The 22,302-nt window shown below is 31.5% G+C and overlaps 1 protein-coding gene across 1 annotated transcript in view; it reads right to left on the reverse strand.

The window, feature by feature from the left end:
* Positions 1–22,302, reverse strand: part of CAND1 (cullin associated and neddylation dissociated 1) — a 43,965-nt gene that overhangs the window by 19,929 nt on the left and 1,734 nt on the right. The window contains exons 2-7 of the mRNA XM_051963218.1: positions 9,905–10,048; positions 4,060–4,214; positions 2,096–2,219; positions 909–1,165; positions 721–826; positions 153–298 (exon numbers count right to left, since the gene is read on the reverse strand). Coding sequence (XP_051819178.1) covers positions 153–298; positions 721–826; positions 909–1,165; positions 2,096–2,219; positions 4,060–4,214; positions 9,905–10,048 — 932 coding nt within the window. The remainder of the gene's footprint in view (positions 1–152; positions 299–720; positions 827–908; positions 1,166–2,095; positions 2,220–4,059; positions 4,215–9,904; positions 10,049–22,302) is intronic.

The raw sequence follows: 22,302 nt of genomic DNA on the forward strand, positions 1-22,302 counted from the left end.
AGAGATCTATCAATAATTGGGTAAAAACAATGTTCTTTCAAAACAAAAATAAAATCAAAAGCTGATTTATTTTAACACTTAACTTTTGAAAACTAATTTGAGTATAAAAGCAGTTCAATTTCAAACAATAACCTAAAACTATTTGAGAATACCTTGATCATCATCATCACAGCCATCTGCATCCATAGCATTTTCATCTTCATCTTCATCATCATAATTATAATTGGGATCATAGGTAAGATATTTAAGACAAATATTTATAATTGTTGAAACATGGGGATAAACTTCCTTAGGACATCTATAAATAAAATTTACCATGATTATATTAGAATTGTATTGTATTAGATTGTATTAGAAGTAAATTGGAAGTAAATATTCAACAGAGCATTTTTTCCTAGCAAAATAGAATACATATTTTTTTTTTCAAAACATGACTTAAATTCCCAAATCAATTTCCTTGTAGACAAGTATTAACAATGCCCAAATAGTAACTTGCTTGCTCTTTTAAAAAACAAATTATATATTACTGTGCTGAGCAAGATGTAATAACAACTGCAAAGGATTTGGCTCTGAAGTTGATTACTGAATTATACTTTCTTTATCATAACCCATCTCCATTTTTAAGCTCCATATCAGATGATTCTAATCTAAGTAATATATTACTGAATTTAATGTTAATATTAAAAAAATGACAAAAACAAGTATATCCAAAACACTTACCTTCTCACAAACGATTCAAAGGCTTGAATGCAATACTCTCTTAATTCATCGTCATCTACATTACAAAATTTTACTACCAAGGGAATTATCTTCTCGAGGTATTCACCTGACAAAGAAATTTTAATTTATTCATTAGAATGTGAAAATAGATTTTAAAACATATAAAATCTTAACATCAAATTCCTTACCTATTCTATGACCTGCTTGCCTACTAATAGCAGCAATACATTGTATGTAGGTCCTTGTTGTTGACATGGAATCATTTTTTGACAGTTCTGATAACAGATGCTCAATGAGATCAACAAAAACTATATTTCCACAGCTCATAACCAGGTGACCAAGAGCAATAATAGTTCTTTTTCTCACTGCAAGTCTGGGGCTGGTCAACTGGGGGAGCAGACAGGTCAAAATTGAAGGATGGAAATTAACAAGAAGTCCTCCTTGCCTTAAAACAAAATGAAAAGATAACAAATGAATTTATAACAATTAACAGTTTATGAATCAATCAATGAAAAATATTTGGAACTTCTTCAGTTTTACCCCCACCAAATCAGAGCTTTAAAGAGAGTTACCAACTTATCATTATAAATACAAAGGAAAAAGAACCAACTGTATAGGAAGGAAATCACTCACTGTCTCATTCTCTTCCACTGTTACATGCAAACTGGAGAACACACTAACTTTATAATTAAAAACATAAGTTCATCCTCTGAAGACCATCATATAAATGCAACATCAGAAGAAAATGAGTTCAAATTGTATCTCTACTGATCACTATTTATATGTTAAGCCAGTCACTTTCCTCATCTGTAAAGTGAAGAAAGAGGTTAAGACTAGCTGGTTTTGAATTCACTTCTAGTTTTAGAATTATGATCTTATTGTTCCTAACTTTGGGACATCTACATAGCTAACATTATCTGTATCTTTGTCCAAGTCACTAACTAAAGACAATGATGAAAAAACAAACCCAAGGACAAAGCCCTTTGGCACTCCTGGAGAAACCTTTTACCAGGGTGACATTTTCCTATTGATCAAGCCTGATCTGCTTATCAGATTCCCTAGACACTTTTCCCTAAGAGCCCCTTCTTTTACCTTCAGACTTCTCTAAAGTGAGAGATGGCAGAGGCTTAGGGGAAAAAAGCTTATCAATGCAAAAGCAATCATCATCAAATGAAAACGCTTAATATAAGAAAACCACTTTGGTTAAGAAAAGAGATTTATGAGGCACTTAAAAGATTTAAATCCAAAGAACTACTATGAAGTTTTCTACAGTTTATTTCCATAATTCACAAAATTTTAAAGAACAATAAAGAGTAAAAATATAGATTATAGTTAAAAGTATACGAGGTATATAAACATGAGGAGCCATAATTACCTGCTCAACATATCAGCCATAATATCCAAGGCTTCTAATTGAACAGAGACATCTTCCTGCTTCGCTATAGCACTTGTAAGACGTCCTGTGATCTTTTTACAAACATTAGCTGCTAACGCAGAGCCTTGTAAAGATAAGAAAAAGTAGCCATATTAAAATGAAAATTCATGTATGCTAAATTCAACCCAGATCTCAATTACTTAAGAGTTATTTGCAGTTATTTACAATATTTTATTACAACCAATAAAAACATTACAAATCTTCGCTTAAACTTAAAAACTGAGTGAACCCATTCCAAGATGAAAAAAATGATCAATTAGCAACTGCAGTAATACTTTTTGTCAAAGAGGCAAATGCCACTAACATATTCTGGGTAGAAGAAGCACAGTAAACACAGAAATACATTTCCATATATCATAGAAGAAGATTCAAAACCATCCTGTAGATTCGCAGTAACACTAGCCAATGACAACAAACAGAATTATCTTCTACTTGACTCCATAGCCCTCCCAAAAGTTCCTGGACTTTTATCAAACTGCTAAAGTAACAACTGACCCTAACAAAGTGCCAAAAATTTTAGAGGCTTCCAGAGACTATGTGGAGAAGAACTCTGCCTCTCATCTCTGAACACTTTGCATATATTATCTGGCTCCATTTATCTCACAGTATCCTACTTTTTGCGCTAAAAATGAATGACATCAACACTACCATTGCCTATGGAAATGACAACTCAATGGACTTCCTAATGTTCCCTTCATCTTTCTTGTGATTTTTAGACAATCCAGATGCTCCTCCCTTAGATGTGTTGTTTCTCCAGATTGCAATATAAACTCTTTACAAACAAATTCTGCCTAACTTTTAGTATTCATATCTTCTACATCTGGCATGCAGTTAGCACATAATAAATGTCTTTTCATTCATTCCTACCTGCTCTTTAAAATAAAGTAACAGTGATCCTGTCAACACGGTGTGACCTGTCTTTTAAAAGATTTTTTTAATTGGCTTAACTTTACTGTAAGAAAATTAATTATTATCTACTCAAAGTGTCACTATAATTAACAAGTAGGAATTTTTTTTCATAGACAAGCAGAAAGAAATAATTACCAATAAAAAACATCTGACTAGTCAAACTGGATATTTTTTCATATAAAGTCTATGCAGAACTAGGAATCCAAAAAAGTTTAAAGGGAAAAAATTAGGAGGAAAACTATATCTAACATGAATGAGACAAGGTTGGACAACAGTTATTTCTGGCTACAAACATAAATTTATCTCCTCAAAAATAACATCATTAATTCAAATTTCTCAAAATCCAGATTCAATAAGTTGACATACTAATCTTTACCATACTAATTTTTGCAATAAGAGCTATTAAGATCACTAAGACAGATTCTAAAATTTGTAATGCATTTAAACTGTTATTCAAAAGACTAGAAATCAATTACCTTTATTAATTATTTTTAGCAAAGGCTCTACTTTAATTAGTCATTAGTAAATTAATGACTGTTTTTTCTCAGATACAATTAAACTTTAAAAATCTAACATTTCAGATGAGTAAACTAGGCTATACAAAAACAGCTTAACATCCTACCACTAATAAATTATCAGTTCTAAACAAGGCAGAAGCCTTCCCTAGACGATTAACATTGGTAATATAAAACTAAGTAATATTTCTGTTTATTAAATTTTTCTTCCATTAATATTGAAGTCAGCTTGAGTTCAGTCTTACTAAAATTAAATCCTGGTTAAATGCACAAAAAAGATGACAAATCCTATAAAACAAATCTTATAAAACTACTATTTAAAGATTATATTCAATAAGAATTATTTATATCTGCAAAAGAAAAAAAATCCTGATTGCTTTAAAAGCACATATTTACACATTTTATCTATTCAAAGAGATATTTAGGAGTATAATTAAGAATAAAAATATTTAGAAAGGAAAAAAAGACTATCTTCCTTACCACTGGAAGCAGGAGGAAGTTCTCCAATTACTGTTTTAAGGCCAATGCTTGATATATCTCGTAGTTGTTCTTTATCAGAGAGCATATTAGTACACAGAGTATCTACAATTGTCTCCACTTGGTATTCTTTCACTTTACTCACCAAAGGGCCAAGACTGTAATGTTGGGAGGGGAGGAAAAGGGTTTAAAAAAAAAAAAAAGACTAGTAAACAAAACTGAAAAAAAAATCTAGAACTTTAAATTAAATATCAATATATTTATAACTTTTTCCTTTCCTAAAAATAAATCTTGCCTATGTAAGTAAAATAATACAGCAATATTACGAAATAAAACATTATTGATTAAAAAAAAAAGATGCAGGATGACAAGAGAATAGAGTTGAGATAGTCACAAAGACCTGGGTTCAAGTCTAACACACTGATTATGTGAAAATGAGCAATCACAATGAGCGCTCCAGATGAATGCTCTAAGAGTAAGTTGCAAAAAAGTAATAATAGTAGATTAGTTTCTTCACTTGGAAAGGCCCCATGCAGATGAAATTATGCACCCAGACCAAAATATGTAATCAGCCAATACATGCACATGTATATCTGCATAGAGATATACAAAAACATGTCCACTTAATACACTTAGTCACATGCTGCACATAATCACACACATTTTCTTGGCAATATTGATTTTGAAACCATACACTTTTGGGGCCAAACATTTTAAGGGACTGTTATATTTCATGCTAATTCCCAAGTAATCACATATTTTGAATGTTATGCTACCAGTACTAATTCATTTGTAAAGTAAATTATCAGTGCATGATGATTGAAAGATCTAACAAAAACCTATTTTCTAAGAGTCTACAAGTATAATTTTAACAATGGGATGTTCCATCAAAGTAATTTTATGAAGCAAATTCTACTTTTCAAGTAGATTATTCAAAACACCTCACAGAGGGAAAAAAAATAAAACTGATTTTGAAAAATACTAAGATGATTTTGCCATAACACAATAAACTTAACTTCCCAATACCATCATATAACGGTATTCTCACTGAATTTCTAATACACTTGGAAAATTTGTTTTAATTCCTATAGTCTCCAGAACTTTGGGTTTTACAAAAACTGAGAAAACTGAATTCAATGAATATCTAACAAACTCAAACATTGCTAGAGACTACAGAGTATATAAAATAAGTATCAGACCTAGTCCTCTTGACTTCAAAGAGAGCATGACATTTACATGCATATATAAAGCAAGAAAAGGACTGAATATTAAACTATTAATATAGTATATGATTACCATAATGTTTTTAAAAAAAGAAAATTTCCAAGACCTGATTAGTTAGAAAAGTCAATTTTGATATTATCAGACCCAAAGATAACACTTAGATTTCAGGTTAAGTAAAATCTCTCAGAATATCCTTATGGATAGTTATATATTAGATCAATAACTTCTTTTCCTTTTTCCATTTGTGACCCTTTTTCACCAGAGAAATTTTTACTTGACTCCAGGTAAATAAGTATACAAACAGGTATACAAAACAAATATTTACTAATAAATCATAATCTCATGCTCTCCAACATTCAGTTATAAGACCCCATATAAGATCGCAAATCAGTTTACAAAGGTAGGAGCTAGATGAGAATACAATTAAAAATATATTGACATCCAATCATGGTCAGCTAATACTCAACATTTTCAACAAAATAAAGGCATGCCTGTCAATTTTGCAGAAGACATAAATCTAAAAAGAATAGCTACTATGCTGCATATTAGGCAAGACCCCAAAATACTAAAGAAACAAAGAATGAACCTAAAACTGAAAGTTTGTAGGAATAAATGTGAACCTATTAATAAATACAGAGACAGTGCTCATTTAAAAAAAAAAAAAGATGTAGCAGTCTCAGTAGCCAATTCAGTGAGTTAATATTGCAAATATTGGCAGTCAAAAAATAAGCTACTTAAATATGAGTAGGAAAATCTATGATAAGTACACAATGAAAGGTTATTACTTTACTGGCTGTGATTATTGGCTATGTTTTCACAAACTTTCAGAGACTAGAGGGTTTCTAGGGTCTGACTCAAGTCAAATTCTTTTTTAGTTTACAATGAAATCTTAAAAATCTAAGTGAATCTATAATTTAGCACAGACATTGAAGTTTCAAGAAACTTTAATATAATGATCACCCATATTATTTATAACAAAATGAATGCTTGTCAGTAACCTTATTAAAGATTGGATTCTATAAAACATTAGACTAAAATCTAAAAGGCAGGTTACTGAACATATAACATCAATAACCAAAGCTATAAAGACAAAAAAGCAAATTTAATTGTTCAAAATGTACATAAACAGAAAAAACAGTATTTTATCCAAAACCTTTGATTTAAAAATTAAGAATTTAAGATGATACTATTTTATAAAGTGTCATTTTTTTTCTTGAAAGGTTAAAAGCACTTTAGAAGCAGCATAGAAAGTTATTAGCTGAAATGCATGTTAAAAATCAATAAAAATGTACTAAGTCAGATTTTTAACTTATTCTATTACCTGTGTGCTACCATGGGAAAAGAATGGACTAGTGTATAAGCTATTCAATATCTGGGGCAAAAATAACATTATCACCTTATATTAGATGCATAAAAATTATTCTATTCATTTTATAAGATTCCTTTTTGTTTTTATTTTTTTAGTTAATATTTTTTTTCCTACAAATTAAGACAATTCTGAGGTAATATTTCACACCTCTCAGATTGGATAAAATGACAGGAAAAGATGATAAATGTTGGAGGGGATGTGGGAAAACTGGGGCACAAATGCATTGTTTGTAGAGTTGTGAATCAACCTAATCATTCTGGAGAGTAATTTAGAACTGTACCCAAAGGGTACAACTGCGCATACCCTTTCGTCTGTATCCCAAAGAGATCATTAAAAAGGGAAAAGTACCCATGTGTGCAAAAATGTTTGTAGCAGACTTTATTGTAATAGCAAGGAACTGGAAATTGAGTGTATACCCATCACTTGGAGAATGGCTGAGTAAGTTATAGTATATGAATGTTATGGAATATTATTATTCTGTAAGAAACAATCAGCAGGATGATTTCAGAGAGGCCTGGAGAGACTTAAGAACTGATGCGAAGTGTAGTAAGTAGAACCAAGATAACATTGTACACAGCAAGATCAAGATTATGTGATAAATCAACTGTGATGGACATGGCTCTTTTCAACGATGAGGTAATTAAAGGCCAATTCCAATAGACTTGTGATGGAGAGAGACATCTGTATCCAGAGAGAGGACTATGGGAACTGAGTGTGGATCACAAAATAGTATTTTCACCTTTGTTATTGTTGGTATTGGCTTGCCTTTTCTTTCTTTTTTTCCCTTTTTGATCTGATTTTTCTTATGCAGCATGACAAATATGGAAATATATATAAACGAATTACACATGTTTAATCTATATTGGATTACTTGCTGTCTAAAGGAAGGGGTAGAAGAGGAGGGAGGGAGAAAAATTTGGAATACATGGTTTTAGGATAAGTGTTGAAAACCATCTTTGCATGTATTTTGAAAAATAAAAAGCTATTATATTTTTTTTCTTTTTTTCCCCAATTACATGTAAAGACAATTTTTAAAATTCATTTTATAAAAATTCTGAGTTTCAAATTCTCTCTCTCTCTCCCCATTCCCTCCACTGAAAAGGCAAGTAGTTTGGTATAGAATGCATTGCAGCCTAAGACTTCCTTTCAAAATAAAGTATCATTTAACACACCCACACCCACACCCACACCCACACCCACACTCACACACACACACACTCTCTCTCTCTCTCTCTCTCTCTCTCTCTCTCTCTCTCTCTCTCTCTCACACACACACTCACACTCTCTCTCTCTCAAATTCTATGCGCCGGATGATCTATTTCAAAAATTCAATTCCCCTATAATTTACTTGAAACTACACCTAAAGAATAAGGGTTTCTGTAAAAGATGTCAATGTCTTCATAAGTCCAGAAAAGCAGAGATGAAAATAATTTTTATATTAACAGTGTCCATATAACCTTGTGAAGTTCAATCATCTCCCAACAAGCCAGTGGGGTGGTGAAGAAGCAGGCCCACTCCCTAACCCCAAGAGCATCTGAGGTGCCCAGCCTTATTGGGCTACTATATTATTAGTCCTACTATCTGTGCCACCTCCTTCCCTCGCCCAAGCTCCAAGACAAGGGGGTAGAAGGGAAGGGTCTTCCTGTGGTGCACTGGATAGGGGGGAAATGGACAGGATCCAAATAGTAAAACTATAACAGTGTTAATAAGGGCTATTTTAATGTATCTTCTTTTGTCCTAATTGATTTGATTAGAACAACTGTATATAAAAAATAAAGTTAAGGAAATGACTAAAACTTTAGAAAAATTAAGAGGTGACAGATCTCTGACAAATACTGAAAGGAAATACACATAATTCAGAAATTAAGAATTTGTTTACTTATTTTGGAGTTAAGGAAATAGGCCTGTAGGCTAGAGATGCTTCTGTTTCATCGCTAAAAAGATTACAAAAATTCTAAATGAGCTATAAAAATGTTCACAATGAATACACATGTTTAAGAAAGGTATTTATATCATTCTAAAATGATTTCTAAAAACCAAGCAATAAAAGATGGATGGAAATTATGTTCAGTAGCTATAGCAAAAATTTTAGTAAGTTCAACAGCTAAGTCTAACTTAAAAGATCAAGATAAGCCCCTAGGGAAAGAAGTATTTGTCTACAAATAAATAAAATGAAAATCTTAAAGTAAAAGATGAATTGTATAGTAAGCCAATCAAGATAGAAACATGATAAATTGCAGCACAACTAATACTACACTTGTCTAGAGAAAAAACAAATATGCAATACTAAAAATGAATTTTCAAACATCATATTAGACAGCCTAGGATTACAGTCTGAGATTCTATCAAATGCTACCCAGCAGATTGAAGAGAAAGAAAACTTTTTCAAAGCAAAGCATGCTCTCTTTTCCTTTCCACTTCACTCCATAGAATATAAAAAAAGAATGTTTCGAAATATGCCAGTCTTAGAAATCAGAAAAAGGAGGGTTTTTTTTAATTAGGCAAAACAGTTGAGAAGTCTTCAAAAATGAATAAAACAGAAATTGATAATGGCAACCCTAAAATTGGATTCATTAGACTTCCATGTGAAAAAATTAGTTCAATTCATATTACTTAATCCTATGCTTAGCACTCTCCAGAAAATATTTTGGTATGTGTTTTACTAAAAAATTCCAATGGTTTCAAGTTTTTTGCCTGCCTCCCAAATTGAACTACCTGAAATAAATTAGTTTGCAGTATTTCAAAAACAAAAATTTCAGGGAGTAATATAGTCATTGGAAGAAACTGTACTTTAAATTTATTACGCAACTAATATGTATTCTATTCTTCTTCCAAAAAAAGTTCCCCATATTTTCAATATCCTCAAAAATTGCACCCAAAAATAAATAAATAAGAGGTGATTTGCCTGAGGTTACACATTTAATAATGATCTCTGACTAAAATTTAGATCTAACCTCCAGTATATTGACTTTTTCAAGTAGTATGCCTCTTGTAGGTATTTCTATAGAGTTTCCTCCCTACTCTCCATTCAAAGAAACATGATTCAATATATGTTCATTGAAAACTGTTGACATAGAATCAAGTTACCATATACAATAAAATCAAAATTAAAAATTATTACTTGTCGGGTATCTTTAGTAGGAAATTTGCTTAGCAAATAAAATACTAAAATAGTATTTTTCTTTAATATAAATTATTTGTCAGTAATTACAAAGTACTTGTTTATGGATGAAAAGGGAAAGTAAATAAACTTACCATTTGACAGCTAAGTTTTGTACCTCTCCATTTTTATCTTCCAGCAATTTTAAAATCATTTTCACTACTTTTCTTTCACTATCATCATCCAACTTAATGGAATCTTTCTGTAGTTCTGTCATCAAATCATTTGTTGCCATAAACCTATCAAAAAATAAATCAAATTGTAATAATATGTATATAACAAATACAATAATTTAATCTAGCAAAAGATAGTTTTTAACCAAGCCCATTGTCATTTTTGAATAGATTACTAAAATCTCATATTTTTCACATCCATCTACTTTTCTTATTAAGGCAATCTATTAATTAAGCAAAATGAATCTTGCCTTTCAAGTCACTGCCAAAACCTATATAAGCTTCTATTTAATTACATGTTTTGTGGCCTATAGCCTCAAAAACACACACAAATCTTAAACATAAAATAAAAATATAACATTTGCTAAATATCATCTTTCATATAACTTTACAAAGCCATAACAGTATTACTATTAATGATGGCTGAGCTTGTTTTAATATCAAAAAATTTCAAAACATAGCAACACTGCTACTCAATTATTTTACAATTAGAGAAAAGTATTTTGTCATTCTAAAAAGCAAAAAATAAACCAAAAAATGGAAAAACAATTCTTTCACAAAAAATGTTACAAATGATAAATTTATATTGGTTTATCAAAAAACCAAGTCCTTATTCACACTCAAGGCAAATCATATTATTTTCAAGTTCAAATGATTATTTCAACTTATAATAATAAGCCTATTTTAGCCATTCTTGTTTACGTCAAGAAAGATCAAATATGTTAGTGACATTTGTTCATGGCATTATGTTCTTTATTCACATTTAGAAACAGCTAGGTCTTTTAAAATAAAATGAAAATTGCTACGATTAAGTGATAAATGAACAGGGTTTTCCTTTGGAGGGCAGATTTTTAAACAATGGAAACATATCAAAATTATTATTTTGCAAATAATTTGTAACATTAATGTAGCTTTATATTGTTCTGGATAAACCATAAAATCTGAGGATCTTAATTTTAAGTATATTAAAAAAAAAAGTCCACTAAATATTCTATTTTCAGGAGCAAATTTGAGGTAAGTTGAAACAAACTCATTTTAACTTCAAGAAAACTGGCAATTGCTTATTTAACTCAAATGTCCTTTTGACATAAGATCTTTTAGTGTTAAAATAATTTCACTGCTCTCTGATGTGCCTCCATCACACAATTTTTTGCCAAAAGCCTTCCTCTTAAAAAAAAAAAAAAAAAAAAGGTGATTTACTTCAAAAGACTGGGGGGGAGGGGGAGGAGAAACTATCTGCTTTCTCATATTTCTCCTAATTTGACTTATGAAGCATGAGGGGGGTCTACATTTTTTAACTAGTGCTTGCAAATCTGCATTTTGCCCTACCATCAATTGAGCCATTAGTAAACATACAATTTTCCTATTTTCTTCTGATTTAGTACTGAAATATGATTTTCCTAACACTGATTTCAACATATTGTACATATATAATCAAATAAGTATTTCCCCCAAAGATTTTAGTTTCTCAACTGAACACAAGTTTATACACATGAGCCCCACATATCATCTGCAAATGGAATGCTGTTTTCCATGTCTTCAGGCATCATTTCTATAAGATCAATAGTTAGGCCAAAGTTTCTCCTATAAATGAAGCTTTTTGGTCCTAAGCAATTTTTAAAATTAAGTCCATATAAGGAAAAACAATGTTTTTGGTATTGACAGAATTTCTGAAAAAAAAAATTTTAGGTTTGAAGGCACTTAATTTTCTCTGGATAAATTCTCATGTTAAATATTCTGAACAAATATGTCAAATATGTCATTTCAAAATAAGGGTTTTTGTGAACTGGCACTAAAGCATTCAAATATACAGTGATTTTTCCTCTATCAATAGCAGTACTTGTGAAACCCAATCATACAAAATGTGGTTGGTATTTTCTAGATTAAGACTTATTTTCCGATTCTGTAATACTGCTATCAACTTTCTATTGTCTTTACTTGCATCAACTGTTCAAGTGGATTTCTTCTTCAAATTGGTTATACATTCATTCGTCCAATTCAAACACGTAATTTGATTTATAACAAATTTAAAACAATAAATTTATAACTTGAGGTTTTCAAAATTATAGTTACTGCATTTTAATTTTTTTAACTTGAACTGTTTGGGTTTTTTCTTTAATCAGCTTGTTATATTTGCCAACATTAACATATTTTGATTAGATGATTTAAGGGAGTTCAATTTATCTGTTCAGAGGGAAGGAATGGCTGAAGTTTAGCACTAGTTAGCAGATGTGTGAATGGAGAGGAGACAAATTCAAGAAATGTGGCTAATAAACCATAAGATTTGACAAAATGTTGGCTATGCATTCAAAGAATAAGGAGCAAAGGTGTAATAGTAAGGTTATTAATCCTAGGTAACTGGGAAGATAGTGCTACTCAACAATAACCAGAAAGTTGGGAAGAAGAGAAATATACAGTGAGTTATTCTAGTTATCAAACTGTCCAACATTAACAATGTCATGAGATATGCTAACAGTAACATACACTTGGTTACTAATAAAATTTCAATATGTTCATTATTTAGCTTAAAAATAATATAGCAACATATTAAAAGCTCGAGCTGCTAGCTCTTAAAGGGATCTACATGTAGATCACAAGACCCACAGGTCACTGCTATAGTTATTAAGAATGTCCTTGTATACCCATCAATTGGGAAATGGAGGAATAAGTTGCGCTATATAAATTGTGATGGAATATTATTACATCATGTAAGAAATGACAAGCAGGATGGTTTCAGAAAAACCTGGAAAGACTGATATGTACTCATAGAAAGTGAAATGAGCAGAATCAGAACATTGTACATAGTAATATAAAATCATACAATTATCAACTATGAATGACTTATCTATTTTCAGCAATACAATAATAAGACAATTCCAAATTTTCCATTCTTAATGAAAAATGCTCCCCACCCTCCAGAGAAAGGAAATATTGCAGATTGAAGCATACTTTAAAAAAACTTTATTTTTATTTGTGTGTTTTCTCTCAACATGGCTAATATGGGAATATCCTTTGCATGACTACACATGTAAACATGCTTGCCTTCTCAAGGAGGGAAGAGAGATAATTTACAACTCAAAATTTTAAAAAATGTTTAAAAAATGGTTTTACATGTAACTTAAAAAAATTTTTTAAGCTTTTTTAATGTCCTCATAGTCAGAAAGCTCGGGAACACTCTTTTCCAATGACAAACCAGTAACATACTCAGAACTATTAACTTCTTTTAAGAAAGTTACACCACCTGTACAAAAGCTACCCTAGAGGCAGATTGAAATGCCAGTTGAACAAAGATACTCTTGAAACAGGGATATAGATATGAATGATCAATTATGTTTTTTTCTATTACTTTGTGCTCCTTCCCCCAAATAACTTATTCACAAACCTTAAAGTCCTCATTTCTTTTTTACCCTCAAAAAAAAAAAAATTCAGTTTCAGCTACAATCAAAAATATACACTAGTCTTTTTCAATCTCTATCTCTTCTAACATTTATCCCATTACCTCAGGATACTCTCTTCTTCCCTCTACTTAATCTGCAAGGTGAAATACACAGTAGTGCTAGTGATAGGAAAAAAAAAAAGAAAGTCATAAATCACCACAAATCTCATTTATCAAATCAAACAAAAAGCATTTAAGATCTTACTAAGTACAATATACTCTGCAAAACACTTAGGAAACTACTTTTAAAGTACCTGCCCTCTAAGAGGTTATAGTTTAACAAAGGAGAAAAAATACAAATATGCTAGATAATACAAAGAAGACAACTTTTGATAAGGGCAGGCACTATCAGCTAAAGAACAAAGGGATTCCTACAAGAGGTAGTGCTCTAGAACAGAGGCTTAAGAGCAAGAAATTCTGAAAGTTACAGGTAAAAATAGGAGAGCACACTAAACGCAGGAGAGAATTAATACAAAGAGAAGGAGCCATAAATAAAGCATCATGCCTAAGAAATAACAAGCTGGAAAGTATGGTTACAGCTAATTTAGAGGGAACTAATTGTTTAAATGTTTGAAAAAATAGGAAGGGATTTCCTTTCTAATTATTGTACTTTCCCTCATGTATCAATATTCAAGGTAAAATATTTCTGAATTGTTTTTCTATCCTGTAGAAATATTGCCTAAAACCTGTTTTCCCATTTTCTGTTGCATGTCTATTCATTCTTATTTCAGCTACCTAATGGATTCAGTCCATTGCAATTCTACTACAGAATAACAAAACCTTAAAAAAAAAAAAAGTTTAATTTTTTTTACTTAAAAAGAGGCAGGTGGAGGAGAGATTGTAAGTTATCCAATAGAACCAATTTGTAGATGTACTTTTGGTACAATCTATTTGGTACAATATAAGCTGTCCCAAAAAGTTTTGATTTAAATTAAAACTACACTAAGATTTTTGGAGACACTGTTTAAGTCAGGAATTGACTACAAAGAATGCTCTCATGAATACTTTTCCCCTCTTGCTGTTCATGAAAGGATCTCTCCAGGAGCCTAAATCATTTTTTAATCAGACAGCATGCTATTATTACCTACCCCTGGCCTTTGCATAGACTATTGCCCAAGTTTGGATTTCTCCTTGGCCTCTCTTGGAACCTCAAGCATATCTTCAACACTTAGACCAAGTGCTGTATCAGTCAAGAAGCTCTTCATGATTCCCAATATTGTTAGCCCCCATCTGCCTTTCCAATCCCTTTACACACCTTGATCCCAGGTACTATTCTCATTTCTGAATTTGTATTTCCGGCACCAGTACTAGCAATATAATATACACTTAATATAATAGTTGACTTATTACCTTACAATATTCTTACAAAGAAATTAAGGACTGTTCATACTATAGTAACAGTAAGTTAGCAGTTATTGCTTTAAGGTTTGCAAAGCACAATTATTACCTCATTTGATATTTGCTAGTCAAATACAGATGTACTACCAATTATATAATAAATGTAACATGTATTATGCCAAGAAGAAATTTCCTAAAATCATCATTTCTATTTTTCATTCTTGTCCCTTCCTAATTACTTTTTATTTTATTTAAGTCTTTATTAAAAACTTTCCATTTAGTTACATAAAAAGCCCTCAAAGCAATACTGGCTTCCACCTCAGCAAAAATCTTCAAGCAAAAGCTGGATGATTACTTGCTGGTTATGTTAAGTAGGATTTTTCCCCAAGATACCCATTGAAATAAATAACATTTGAGGTTTATTCCAAATTGATTTAACTACTGAACAAGCAACAGCTAACACCATTCAGGCTGGACGATAGCTATTTCTTTTTTCTTTCTTTTTTTGGTTGAGGAAATTAGAGTTAAGTGACTTGCCTAGGCAGTGTTAAGTGTCTTAGGCTACATTTGAACTCAAGTCCTCCTGACTTCAGGGCTGGTGTTCTATCAACTCCATCACTTAGTTGCCCCTATATCTATCTATTTCTTAAAAATATACTAAAACAATCCTCAGGACTTAATAGTCCAGGGACTTAAGGCTCAAACTACTGAGGGTACCTTCCTACTTTTCTATGGACAAAAAGCAGGCCATAAAGAATTGGGAGTGCCTTCCTCAAGCTACTTAAATTCAGGATTCTGATGATAGTAGCCAACCAACAGAGACTAGAAAATTAAACTCAATTGAATCACTATTACATCCTCTCTAAAAAATCCTTTTCATGCTATACCTAAGTAAAATTCCTTAGTTAACTGTTCAGCCATCTATCAAATGTCAGCTTTGTTGCAACCAGGGGTCAAGCCTCAATCAACTACAACTATTGAATTGGAATTGGAGCAACAAGTGCTGGTTGTAATTGAGTAAACCACATAGACCCCACTTGTGACTCAATTCAGGAGCTAGCTCAGTTCCTTTCTATTCAATTAAGGGTCTAAGTACAATTTCTGCCCTGTGAGAAAACTTTATTCAATTATGGTAATTGGGAGAAAACATATTGTTTGTCCTAGCCTTGTGTGTTTAGGAAACCCAACCACCTCTGCTGCTTAGAGATCCTCAACCAAGAACCTAGGGTTATAATGACCACAGAAACTCAGATTGTTGCAAGTTTTCTCACTATTAATGATCTCAAGGAAACACATATGTTTTATACAAGCCCCCAAACGAATCAGTTATTTATTCATGTGCTTTTGATTATTTACATACAAATGGAAATGAGACCTGTTTTTCTGATTGCGGAAACCTTATGCCTGCTCATACTTCCCCTGCTGACTTGGAAGGTCCCTAATCTTTCAAATACATTATCCAAGATTATATTATTTCCTTTTAATTAATTAACTTACTTGATTATTTATGATGTATAAAAGTCTGTCTTCCCCTATATATAGATGCAGCCCAAGTTGAAGTGGTTTGGTCCCAATTTAGTAGGCAATTGCTTAATCTACCCATATGCTCAAAAGCTCAGTTTCCCCAGTCTATCGCTTGTCACACTATAACTAGGCACCTCACTGAATACTTCTTGTTTCCATTAATGTTACTCCAACTCTGATCAACTCAATCAGCCCTTCTCTAACATGTGTTACAAAGAATATAAATGAATTGTTATTTATTTAGATTTTAACACTCATTAAACTGACTCATAGCATAGAAATCTCCATAACTTGTTAAGGCTAAACAAATAGATTTCAATCTCTGGTGGAGCTTATAGCAAGATAGAAAAGGCTTTTAAAAAAGTACAAGTCGAGCAACGAACTGCTCTATTTGTCTTCCAAGAAGTAGTCCAGTAAAATGTGGACAGTCTCATCATTATAAAACTGACCAGTAAAAGATGAAATTTTTTATGGCAAAAAGCAGAAAGATCTTTAAGTCACATGTCTCTAGCATGAAATTTGGTTTGATTTTAACAAATTTATTTATACTAAAGCATTAGCTTTATCTGGAAATTTTGTGTTTTGAATTTAAGTCTTTTGTTACCAATTTTGGAATGAAAGAGCTGTAATTGCTTTGAAAGGAAAGGGAACATCAAGAGCAAGTAAGAAAGAGTTTGTTGCTATTGGCTTTGAGGAGTTGTACAATAGGGTTTCCTTTGTCAATGAAATTATTCATTACCTTAGGCTAACCCCTAACTGTTATGATATGAATTAGAGTAAAAATATAGTTGACCCAACATCTAATCCAATCCCCTCATTTTATAGATAACTAAACCAAAGCCCAGAATGGTTAAGTGACTTCTTTAAGAATCATTTTAGGGTGACTACAAGTAGCTAAGTCAAAAGTGCTACAGTCAATTTCCTCTTATCCACATTACCTTCCCCCTCCCCAACCCAACCTTACTGGAGATGAGGGGACAGGATACCATCTAAACACAAGTTCTCTAAACTGTCCCTTCTCCCATTCACTTAACCCTAACATCAATCTTCCTACTCCTACACCCTAAGAATCTTGTGCATTCAAAAGCTATTCACATTCTCCGGACCAACAAGAGAATCCAGAAATCTAGGAAGTCGTCTTGCTTTGGAGCCTTTTAACACCTTGAAAAAGTCATGAATTGTGGGCAGAAAAAAGGAAAACTCTAAAATAGACTATTTAAGGACACAGGGCAGGGAAAAGAGATTTTTTAAAAAGGGGGGGGGGGAGAGAGGGATAGCAGGATGAAAAATATTTTTGGAAGACTAGAGTAGCTTTCTGCCACCAAACCCCAAAGGTATTCTTCAAACAAGAGACTATACCAGAAAAAAGCAGAAAAATTGGAATAATTTTTGAGTCCAATGTCTGGATTCCAAAGGTATTCACAAATGATAAAAAGCATTTTTATGGGAATAATTAAGACAAAAACAAGTAAGATAGAAACAAATGGGAAAAGCATTTTAACCTCTCAAAGAAAATCCAAACTATTAGAAAGTCAGAGGAAGGATAATGACTAAGTTATACATGATATCAAAGAAAACTCTTAAAATTTAAGCTGATTACAAATCCACTGATCAAAAAAGGGAGAAAAATTAATTATGAAACTAAAAATTACCTTTTATATTAACTACTTACATTTATGCCAAATTATCACAATTGGGTAACAAACTGGGAAATAAAATATAATTTTGACGTTATCAAGACTTATATGCTAGGTCTTTGTTGTTTATTTAACACATGACTGTATGCTTAAGAATGGTTATTTGTGCACAAATTTAAAATTTAAAATATAGACAGAAACCTGGACCTGAACTGAAATAGATTCAAATGGCCTGACACAATCCTTTACCCCACTATGAATCATCCTGCACAATGCTCCTAAATTAATCTTTCTAAAATAGGTTTCATCATGCCACTATTATGTTTAAAAACAATAACAAATAAACAACAACAACAAAAAAGCATTCAGTGCTACTGCCTAGAATTTAAAGGACTATATGTGTGACTATAACCTTTCTTTTTTTCTTTTCTTTTTTACTACTATTCTTCCCCATCAAGTATTAACATTAGGTCCTGTTGGTTGGTTTTTTTTTTGTTGTTTTTTTGTGGGGGGGAGGTTAATGTTTTGAGAACTCTTTCAATGGCTTCCTTTGTAGGGTTCACTACCATAAAAAAAAAAATTAAGAATAGCTGCTCTTACAAATATCTAACATATAATTACAATGGACTCCGTATCATACAAGCTAAGCTGATATCAGCTCTTGGACAAATAGACCACTTTCTCCACATTTCAGTTTCCTTCTCTGTAGAATGTCTACAAGATAGAAAGTTCTATACTTATGTCAGTCATTTCCTTTTATTATTCCCTGAAAGTTCTATTTCCCAATCCTTAATTTATTTACTTATGTATTTCTTCCACCTGGAATTTTTTCCTCCCAATCTATCTTCTGGCCTGAGTTAAGGTCTCACTTGTCTTCCCTGATTTCCTTAGCCCAAAATGATTTCCTTATCAACTTACAGAAAACTCTTTTGCCACTTAATTTCTATTACCTCATTATTTAATTTTTCAGATATGGTTTATTTCCCCAAACTAGATTACATGCATCTGCCCCTTGAGGACAGAATCTTTTTTTTGTTGTTGTTTCACTCATACCAAGCACACAATGATAAACACATAATAAACTGATTTTTCTCTAAAAAGTCTATACCTAGATGTTATTGCTGAATAGGCCCCTCAGCACCTAGGACAGAGTCTTACATACAGCAGGAAAATGTTGGGGAATAATTTGAAATTTAATTCCTTTATTTAAAATGAGAAGTCAACCAAGTCAAAATGCCACCAATAACTAACTAGGCAGGGAAGGGGGGTGGGGAGTTGTATGCCTAAAAACTAATCTTGTTTAAAATATTATGAAATTTATTCAAATCCAGAATTTTTTCACTAAATTAAAATTTCAGTGTGGCTAAACACTATGCACAACTTTCTCATTTGCCTCAAGAAAAAAAAAATCCTTCATCCATGTGTAGATTATCCATAAGGTAGCTTTTTCAAAATAAATTTTGTTTTAACCTTACTAAAAAAAAAATTACATACACATCTCTGTTTAATCTTATTCTTGTAAGGAATATCAGTCTAACAGCAGAGTCCAAAGATACTATAAAAGACAATGCTTTCAAGTGATGCTCTATAGGTATTTATTTAGCACTTATGCATCCAATATTATGAGGCCATCATGGGATAATTAGAGAAGTATGAGAGGAAAAAAATAAAAACCAAGAGTGCTCGTCTTATATTTCCTTTCGGATTATAAATTTCATGAAAGTAGAAGTTTTTTCCATCTTGTTAATTCCAGTGCATTGAAAACAGTAGTTACTTCAATATTTGTTAAACTGAACAACTATATGGTGATGAAAAGGAGGTGTCAAAGAACTGGACAACTTTTCACTCTTTCTTAAATTAATTTGTGAAAAAGCATACTAAAATCACACTTCTAAGAATTTTATTCTTGGAGTAATTCATAGTCATATGCCACCATCAAGTATAAATGACTGCTGCAGGACTCACTCCAATGCTCTTTGATGCAGGTAGTTTGCAGTAACATTTACTATGGATCACAAATGCAATACAAAAGTTTTAAAGTTAGTTAAATTTTTTTAGCCGAAAATGTAAACAAAGGAGATGGGGAAGACAAAGTCCAGTGTTGCCATAAAGCAAAAGACCTTAATCTCAATTCCAGATCAAGTCACCAAGAAGCCATAGAAAGGTATCAATCTGTTCGGATAAAAATCTTAGGGAAGCAAAGCACACTGGTTAACATATTTCTTGAACCACACATGAACAAGCAGCTCTAGTTTACTTGCATACTACAACTATCCCATCAAAAGTCCCTTCATCCCCTTAGCAAAAGTCTAAATACATATAAGTCTGAAAAACACAAGGAGTCACCAAACAGGTCACAACTGTCTTCACCCAGTAGTTTCTCTGATACACTAATTAGTGCATTAAGTATTTCTTTAATTTACAAAAGGGATAAGAAAAAAAAAAAAAAAAGACTAATTTATGTTCATTGCCTCACTCATTTAGAAAGTTCCTGAGCATTCCAATAAAGATTATGATGTTAGGCAAATACCAGGGACAAACCTGTTCACTTCCATATACAGACATATGAAATTTATCTTAAACCACTTTTAAGAACTTTAAAAGTATATAGATTTCATTAAGATAATAATATATATATGTAAAAAAGTTAAACTACACAATCTTTACCTTTCTTCTTTAGAAATGAAAAAGTTAACATCAAATTAAATTGCCTAGCTTAAAAAAAAAAAAAAAAAGCAACTTGGCCTAAATTTTCAGGTCAGATTTTTTTCTTTAAAAATACTTTTTTAAAACTATATGCACCCCACTTTATTGTTTTCCATTTTTTCCATATTTACAATAATAGGCTGCACACCTTGCAATATTTGTTGCTAAATTTTTTTGTCTACTATTAGGGGGTGTGCTGGCAAATGTCTATTAACTAGCTCTAAAAGGACAGGCCACCTTTTTAAGTCTAATCTCTACCACTTTTTAAAATTCTAAACAATCAAAAAACAAACAAAACAAAACCAAAAAAGTCTAGACAATCAAAACCAAACTAAATTCCTAATAAAATAAGCTTTAATTTGTGTCACTTGCCAAATTCTGAGGTAAAAATGGTCACACTGAAAATTTAATCATCAGCAGTTTATGCTATTTAGGACTGGTTCCATTATACTCTTGATGTCTTATAGTCTAACATGAATTTAGAACCAAAATTCACAGAATTTGAAGCAGAAAGGAACATCAAATTCAATAAACTCATTTCATGGAATGATGGAAAGAGTCATAATCTGACTCAGAGTTCTGAACCTAGATTCAAACCCTACTTCTGATGCTTATCCCTGCTATGACCTTAACAAATCACCAGTAAACTGAGGGGATATTGGATGGAATGGCCTCTTCAATCCCACCCAATTCTACTACTCCCATCAATACTAAAATTAGAGACATTACATGTTCCATTTAAAATATTTTAGATTAAAAGTTTCATCAGATAACTAGATACTCAGATCAAAATATTTCAAATGGAAGAAAAGTAAAAATCTTAAATTAAGCCAAATTATCAAGATATTTGCTAAAATATTTAGAGATTAAGGAATGCTTGGAAATTCAATAACATCTTTCCCCTTATGTTTTAAAGAATAATTAATCCTCTAAACAATATTCTGGAAAATTTTAGACAACAAGAAGATACTTATTACCCCAAAATAGCTTTCTCCAATTGATTTCAAGAACACTGGAATTTCAACAAATGATTACTAAACATATATTAAGTATAAGGGATTAGGGCATACCACAAATCTTCTATTTACTTTCCTCTATAAGTCTTCATTGCTTACTTTTAAAAGGGAAAACATTTTAAAAATCCATAAATAACTTATTTTATTTTTCTTATAGAAAGACACTTGTAAAAACCATTTAGAATTGTTCCAATGTGTTTTACCATATGCTTCAAGGTTACAGATAGATCTCCCCACCACCACCTTGAGAAATATTAAATCTGAAACTCAACACCAACAGAAGTGCACTTTGGGTATTTTTAAGAAGCAAACTACAATAGAAAGTTAAGTTTTTAATCACACCACACACTTACTTGCTCAATATGTAAAAAGTTTCCAAATGAAAATACTTAAGTTTCAGTGACAAGTTGAAAACCAAAAAAAAAAAAAAAAAAAAAAAAGAGTTCAAAAAATATATATAACATTTTAGTTTTAAAAGCTAAACTTTTTACTTTGACCGATAATTATAAAGCAAATAACGTTTTCAGAAAACAATAATCAATCCAAGAACGAACTCTCAGGATTATTCAATTGTTAAATCTTGCATATGTAACAAAGTTCCTGGTGGAGCAAAATTACTTTAAAAAACCAAAAATCTATGTGGTCAGAAAGTATCAGAACCAG

This window comes from Antechinus flavipes, chromosome 5, assembly GCF_016432865.1.
Source record: "Antechinus flavipes isolate AdamAnt ecotype Samford, QLD, Australia chromosome 5, AdamAnt_v2, whole genome shotgun sequence".
NCBI classification, from domain to species: domain Eukaryota; kingdom Metazoa; phylum Chordata; class Mammalia; order Dasyuromorphia; family Dasyuridae; genus Antechinus; species Antechinus flavipes.